The sequence below is a fragment of the Gadus morhua genome, chromosome 14 (assembly GCF_902167405.1).
Source record: "Gadus morhua chromosome 14, gadMor3.0, whole genome shotgun sequence".
Taxonomy (NCBI): Eukaryota; Metazoa; Chordata; class Actinopteri; order Gadiformes; family Gadidae; genus Gadus; species Gadus morhua.
This window is the reverse complement of record NC_044061.1, coordinates 7,953,445-7,961,336: the sequence shown is the minus strand read 5'-3', so window position 1 is coordinate 7,961,336 and position 7,892 is coordinate 7,953,445. Positions and strand designations below refer to the sequence as shown.

The 7,892-nt window shown below is 43.8% G+C and overlaps 1 protein-coding gene across 1 annotated transcript in view; it reads right to left on the bottom strand.

The window, feature by feature from the left end:
- Positions 1 to 3,353: 3,353 nt before the first annotated feature.
- tshz3b (teashirt zinc finger homeobox 3b) overlaps positions 3,354 to 7,892 on the bottom strand; it is a 39,271-nt gene continuing 34,732 nt past the window's right edge. The window contains exon 3 of the mRNA XM_030376782.1: positions 3,354 to 7,892. This exon is cut by the window's right edge and continues 890 nt beyond it. Within this exon, the coding sequence (XP_030232642.1) occupies positions 5,172 to 7,892 (2,721 nt within the window). The 3' untranslated portion in view covers positions 3,354 to 5,171.

Below are 7,892 nucleotides of genomic sequence, written 5' to 3'. Positions count from 1 at the left end.
CCTCCTCCACTCGTCCATGCATAAAGGCAGAGGGCTTTGTGAAGGGCCTGGTGTTCTGAGGACTCTTGCCATGTTCCTGGGAGAGGGGAGGTGACGGTCGCTTTGTGTTGACTACAATGAGGCCAGGGTGTCTTGGCACCCTGCAACATTTTAAAAAATGTAAAAAATAAAAAAAAGGAATGGGAGAAGGCGAAGAAGGAAGAGGAAGAGGGGGAGAAAGAAAGGAATCACTATTAAGTTGTTACCAATCACGGGCATGGCTGCCCTGAGAAAATCCAGTTCTTTTGACTGGGAAGAAAGGCGAAAAAATGGGTAATTTATTCCCTGTTGATTTTGGTGTGTAGTACCCCCACTGGAAAATGTTGAATGTTTGGAGATGGATGTTTTAAATCGTGAAACTATTTAATGTTTCAGAATAGATCTCTGAAGATGATATAAATCTGTACACTCCGACACAGCCGTTGTTACAGCTGTAACCATAACCCATGGAATCCAATGAGACAAAAGCGGTACGTGCAATTGAAAGGGCTTGTGTGCAAGTGTCTCTCTCTGCTTGTGCACAGTTCCCTTTGTGTGTGCATGTGTGTGTGTGTGTGTGTGTGTGTGTGTGTGTGTGTGTGTGTGTGTGTGTGTGTGTGTGTGTGTGTGTGTGTGTGTGTGTGTCAGTGTGAGTGTATGTGTGTGTATGTGCGTGCCAAATCGTGCACACACCACCAGTCTACATGGTGGTGACCATTGTCTTCCTGCTTGCTAGTTTTGAACTTTAATAAGCCCTTGCCGAATCGCCAGCCGGATGTGGCAGCAGACAGAAAGAGAATGGCTTTCTTACACTTCAATTTCACGCATATTTTCATTGCGGCTAATGAGCGCCTTAAATACGGTGCCAGACTTCAGGCTTCGCCGTTGAAGGCTGACATTTTCACACACTGTGGCACCTTGTCACCAGCGATGAAGTCCTTCTACCTGGCTGCTGAAATATATATGTGTGTGTGTGTGTGTGTGTGTGTGTGTGTGTGTGTGCGTCTGTGTGTGTTTGTGTGTATATGTGTCTGTGTTTGTATGTAAGTGTGTCTGTGTGTGTATTTGTGGGTGTGTGTCGGTTTTAGTGTGTGTGTGAGGGAGATGGAGAAGGGGATACATGTGCATTATACAGATATACACAAGTTTGTATGTGTGCAGGTCTGTGGGTGTTGTTGAAGAAAAATGAAAATTGCGACATTTTTGTTGAGTTTGTATTTTGTGTAAGTTTTGTTTGTGAGTGTGTGTATATGTGTCTACAGTTTCAGGGCAAGTATACAAACATGATTTCCTTTTTTTTTGTTTTTCCTTAGTCATGTTGGTAGAGTTTGTTCTAAAACAGATGAGAAACCTGCAAGCTGAACAGCAATCAACTGATTAAACACCTTGCTTCTGAAGGATTTACAAGTCTCTCTCACTCTCTTGCCAGTGCAAATGTTCCCATGCATTAGGGCAAGTCGATATACCATGCTATTGCTCGAGTGCATGATTATGTTTGTGTTTGCTTTTCCCATTATGTAAAATGTGACGGAAAATGTCATTGTTTTTAAAAATACATATAATTTAAAACATTGAAACAGTAGAGCCTGGGTTAAATTACCTCAACGGTATCGTCAACATTGTGCAGCGTGTGACGTCATAACAACAGCGCTATGATCTTCATTTAATCACTGCCCCAGGCAGAATACACTGACCCTCTAATATACCTATAAGCAATATCATACATCATATTAGAAAAGAAAAAGAAAATGCGAAATGGGAAATGGCTTCCTCATATAAGCAGCATGTGAAAACGAAAACAAATATATATATGCCAGGGGATGTCAATTAATTTATTCAATGCCTTACTAGACCACACAATATTAAAGCTAAGATTAGTACCTCATTGGAGCACACATTTGTGGTGGTACCACCATTTCGGACTGGTTTCTGTTTCGACACATAGAGTGGTAAAGACAACGCAGGATAAAGTGTTGTGGTTCTGAAATAAATCCGACCCCATAGACGTAACTTCTTGATCATTCCGCTCCTACCATAAAAAATAGATGATTTACCTGGGGACATTTGAACCTAAGTGTAGCTTCTGTACCATTCCGCACATACCCATAAAGATTTAAGATTTACTTGGCTAAATCTGACCCTATTAGTGTAGCTTCTTTACCATTCGACCTGTACCAATATCGAATGAAGATTGGGTTAATCTGACCCTATAGGTGTGGCTTCTTTACCATTCCACCCGTACCAATATAGATTGAAGATTTACCTAGGTAAATCTGACACTAAAAGTCTTGCTTCTTTATGATTTCTCCCGTACCAAGATATACCTGGGTAAATCTGACCCTATAGACATGGCTTCTTAACCATTCTTCCCATACCAATATAGACTGAATTTTTGCCTCGATCTGGAAGATAATTCATGAACCACCTTCAGAATGAACATGAACCGTCATCAAAATGAAGTTTCATTATAGGTCGGTTTCCTAGCGGTGAGATACTTGTAAAAATGGATGTCAGGGGTTGATTACCAAGCAGGAGATGTTGAAGTGGAGTGAAGGCGTGTGTTGGTGTATGGGGAGAGGGGGTATCTTATCATCACATCCCCAGTTTGGGCAAATTTGTAGGGGGCTTTCCATGGTTTATTGGCTCAATTGGCACTTCTGCACTGTGTCATCCATTTTATATCACTGTGGGGCCGTTGAGGGTCATCTTTTGGAACCATACCCAAAGCTGCAGCCATGAGGGACAGAGAGAGAGAGAGAGAGAGAGAGAGAGAGAGAGAGAGAGAGAGAGAGAGAGAGAGAGAGAGAGAGAGAGAGAGAGAGAGACGGTGAAAGTGGGAGAAGGATCAAAATAGAGTAGAGAGGGCAAGAACAGTGTCCAAAAGCCTGAAAATTGAATGTGACTTATCTCACATAAACGGTTTATCCCAAAGCCAAGCCTATAAACTATAGCTTCAGAATGCGACCCAAACATTAGGAGGGGAAGCTGAGCAATGATGGTTTGTTTATCTATATATCTATATATGTGTGTGTGTTTGTGTGTGTGTGTGTGTTTCTTTCACACACAAACCCGGTCGTTCATGCCACTCAGACACAGTGTACATCTCAACGCAGACAGACACTGACACGTGCACAGTCTAATGCGCTCATTAGTGCCCGTACGACACACACCCACACACACACAGACACACACACAGACACACACACACACACAGACACACACACACACACACACACACACACACACACACACACACACACACACACACACACACACACACACACACACACACACACAGACAAAATTGATAGCCATAAGAGACACATACACGTTACTGCAAAAAAACGAGTTCCTTTTTTAATGCTGCAGTAGAAAACAAGGTTATATGAAGTCATATAATGGGTGTTCATTGTCAAGAAGAAGAAGGACCACAAAAAAAAGGAAACAAAAGAAAAGACTCACGGCACAGAATGCATAACAGTATCTGTGCTGTTTACATGCCAATATTTTACACATAAGGATTTTCTTCGTTTTTTCCATTGCTCTACAGGCAGCTGTCAGTTAGTTCTGCAAATTTACAGCCATAAATTGGCAGAACTTATCACTCAAGAGGTTGGAGTAACCATGGTTACCCTTTCATATCCCGGAAAAGATAAAGCTGCAGTGTTGAATCATGGGAAAGTAATTAGTCAGTACAAAAAAAAAGGACCAATCGAAAAAAAAAACGTATTCAGCGATATGAAACAACAACCAAGAGTTCATATAAATAAGAGATTACATGTGACATTTCTTCATAAAGTAGGATCTTTTTTACAACCTTTAATATCTTTTTTTTAATTGTTCATACAGTGGCACATGTAAAGTAGTGTCTTGTAAAAAGAGTCTTTAACCCTTTGAGCACGAGCTGTAAATAAAAAGAATCAACTGTTGTGTTCTTTTTAATGTTTTTTGCCTCGTCCCATCATATCACTTGATTAAATAACACGTTTATAAAACTATTGTGCAAAACAATTGTATTAATGTCTTCATATATTGTGCACCAGCAGATAGTCATTAATCCTCTTAAATTAAAAATATAGAAACGATGCATAATTTAGACAGGAATTACTTTATATGTTTTTATATACATAATTTGTACACAGACCTGAATACATTAAGGTCCCTGATCGAATGACAAGAAAAGACTTCAAATTTCTATTCAATTTTGTTTTGTCTTTTCATCCGTTACATTTTTGTTGTGTTTTCTTTTTTTTTTTGCATCAGAAAGCTACAATGCTTATTTCAAGACTTTTGGGGGAAAAATCCAGACAAAGATTAAGCTTATGACTCATAAGAGCAAAAGAAAACAGAACAATGTGGTCTAGGATTTGCCTGAATATGGGTCTGTGAAACATGGACAATGCAGATAAGTGTCTGTTTGTCACAAATTCAGTGACAACAGTCATTCCATTCCCAATCTCCAATCTCATGTTGATACCGTTTATCTTTAGTTGCAGAAGTGCTTTGACGTACTCAGAGGGTTAAACTTTAGGACGCTGAAACCAGCATAAAATGTTTCAGAAACAAAATAAAAGAACAAAAAAAGAACAATTTAACAAAAAACAATGAAAACTGAACAAGAGCAAGTTAAAGGAGGAACAAGTGGAATACAAAAATCAAATAATGGAAAGTGCACCAGATTTAGTTATAACGCTTTAACTAAATTGTTTCATTTATGCATGCAGCTTAATTACACCCCAGTGATGCCAAAATATAAAGGAACTTTACACAAGTTTTAAAATACACATCACTTCATTTTAGAATCTATTTTTAAACCTTCATTTACTGAATACCATCAATGACAACAGCTTTTGTCTTCTTAAAAATGCTTTTTTCCTCAAATAAAAAAGCACAAAACACAAGTCACTTAAATGTGTTGAGTCAAACTCACGTTGAAAAAGAAATGAACAGGAAATAAACTACAACAATAATAACAAAACAGGAAAAAACCATGTGCCTAAATGCGAAGCAGTAGTTGTATGGCACCTTTTTGTGCATTTCAGTCACTTTTGATGGTCCTTCAAAATAAATGTTTGTAAAAACGTAAGAGACAGGGTTGGAGTGAGGGAGAAATACATAAGATAAAGTTCAGCATTGTCCCCATGCCATCACCTCTATTTCTCCAGCTCACACACATACATGAGGTGGTCCTCCGGGGATTTCCCGTGGGTCTTGCTCAGGTGAAGCTTGACCGCGTGCTTGCTAGCAAAAGTCCGGTTGCACAGCCTGCACTGATGCATGGCCCCGCTTCCCTCCTCGTCGGGCGACGGCGATGGGGAGTTGGCCAGGGGAAGGGAGATGGGAAGGGAGGAGGACAACGGGTGGCTGGAGGGACTGAGGTTGGACAGCAGTTTTTCGGATAGTCCTTTGGTGTGGCGCTGCTGATGATGCTGCTGGGAGATCTGGCTGAGAAGCTGCTCCCCGGACAGTTTGGCCAGGTCTCGGAGACGGAAACCCAGGTGAGACTCGAGGTGGCTCACGTAAGTGGATGGCGAGCGGATTTGTGAAGCACAGTCACTACAGAAGAACACGGGGTGACCCGAGTCTAAGTTCTTTAAGAACTTGGTGCCACCCGTTCTCCTCAGCTGATACTTGACGTTGGCCAGCCAGTGGGAGATGGTGGTCATGGACAGGCCGGTGAACCGAGAGATGTGCATCCTCTCCTGGGGACTCAGGTCTGACATGATGTACTTGCCATCATTCGTCTGCCGCAGACTGGAGGCAAACTGGGCCTGCAGGATGAGGAGATGTTGTGGATTCCAGTTGGACTGGCGGCCTTTACGCTTCTGTGCAGGGGATATTTCATCCATCTCCTCCTGCGTAGCACCCTCAATGTCCGGGCGTTCACACAGGCTGCTTGGTGTGGAGGACTTGGACATGGCCTGGCTCTCCGTCAGGTTCCGAAGCATGTCCGAGATGTCTGACAAAGCGTTCTCCCTCAGGGGGGAATTGGACATGAAGGAAGCTACTGCTGCCGAAGCTTTGGCCATGGTGATGGTGGCGGAAGGAGAAATAGAGGTTGGTGTGGATGTAGACGAGGACAGAGCCACTGAGCCCAGAGAGCCGTTGTTGCTACTTTTGTCAGCGCTCTTTCCTTTGGTCAGGTCAATGGGCTGGTCATTGGTGTTTAGGTGCTGCTGGTAGTAGTAGCGGTCCATGTGGTCGTTGCCGTGTTTTTTGGCCTGTGTTGCGGGAGTGGATGCCGCCACGGCCGCCTTCTCAGCCAAGCTGTTGCTCATCTTGAACAGCATGCTCATGGGATCGAGGGAAGGCAGGGCTGGCTTTGCGGCCTTTCCCAAGTGGACATTCATCACCGACTGCAGCGCACTCAGGGGGTTGACAAACGGCTGTTCCGGAGGGTGATCCGTAATGATGGCTGTGCTACCACAAAGGCTGGAGGAAATAGGGGATGTCACGCCAGTTGAATCCACGCCGTTCTCCATGCCCTCCTTACTAGGGATGTCACCGTTTGAATCTCTGTGATTGACTCTGTTGCCCATTGCTGCTGCAACTTTGTCTCCTGCTGCAACATTATCCGGGGTATTGGAGCCACATACTCTCCTCTCTTTGGGAGATGGTCCCCTGTTTGATTCCCCTGCCTCACTGCTACAGGGTGAAGGGCTAGTGCGTCTTAGTGGGGAAGACTGCACGATTCCAGTGGGCTCCCTCATCTTTTCTTCAACCTTGGCTACTTTCTCTGTCACCTTTTTGACCAGCTCCTCCATAGCATGAAAGTTGTTCTTAGGCAGAGGTGAATTCTGTCTGCTTGGAGGGGACATTAGTGGCTGTATTTTGGATGTTGGAGACAGGATGTCCCCGCCGGGGAACATGTATTTGAGAGGGAGACTCTTGCCAGTGTTGCCCAGAGAGAGCTTCATGATGTTGGGGAGTTGGTAGGCTGCATGGATGCTTGGGTAGCCACCCCAACTGGGGGCACCATTCTGGGCTTTGTTTATAGCTGAGGTAACAGTATTCTCCAGGGACTTGAGTATATCAAACCCACCTTTGGGACTATCATCCAAGTCCTCCTCTGTGAGATATGAATATTTTGAGGAAATGTCAAATTTCTCTTCAGTCTCATCATCACACACTATCTTCTTCTCTTTAGTGTTGCTGTTACCATTGTTGGTAATTATCTCTTTAGTACATTCCTCTTCTTTTTCCTCCTTCTTTATCACAACAGCCATTGGTGTGGGTGAGATGCTGGTTGGGGGAGGCAGAGGGGCAGGGGGAGGGGAGAAAGTTGTAGCCGCTAAGGGAACCGACTGGAACTTTTCCTCAATTGACATGGCGATTGGAGCTGGGGAGGGTGAATCTATGATGGGCTTTCCTTTTTTAATAGCCGAATTGGTGACTTTAATAAAGTGGCCGGTCACCATCATGTGGGCTGTCAGCTCTTGCAGTGTATCATGAGAACTGCCACACTCCATGCATTTGAGGATCTGTGACTTCCTTGATTCAAACTGCCAGGCATAGCTAGCTCCGTTCTGGTGTCCATACCGGTTGTTGGCTGTGATGTACGGGTTTGAGGCTTTCTGAAGAATGTCATTAGACTCAGTGAATATGTTGGGCTTGGGTGTACCTCCGTTGGAGTCAGGTGAGCTGGGAAGGTCGAGCTCAATAGGGGCTCTCTTTCGGGAAGAGGAGATGATCTTCGCAGCCACTGGTGTAACAGGCTCTTTCAGAGGCACTTTCTGGTAGTGTTTCGTCTTAATCATGTGGACACTGAGGTCTTGCAGGGATTCAAAGGAGTGGCCACAGTACATGCACTTGAGGACCTTCTGTGCGTCCTCCTTCCCCTCCATCTCGAGCAAGGAACGCTTCCTCGGTTTTGA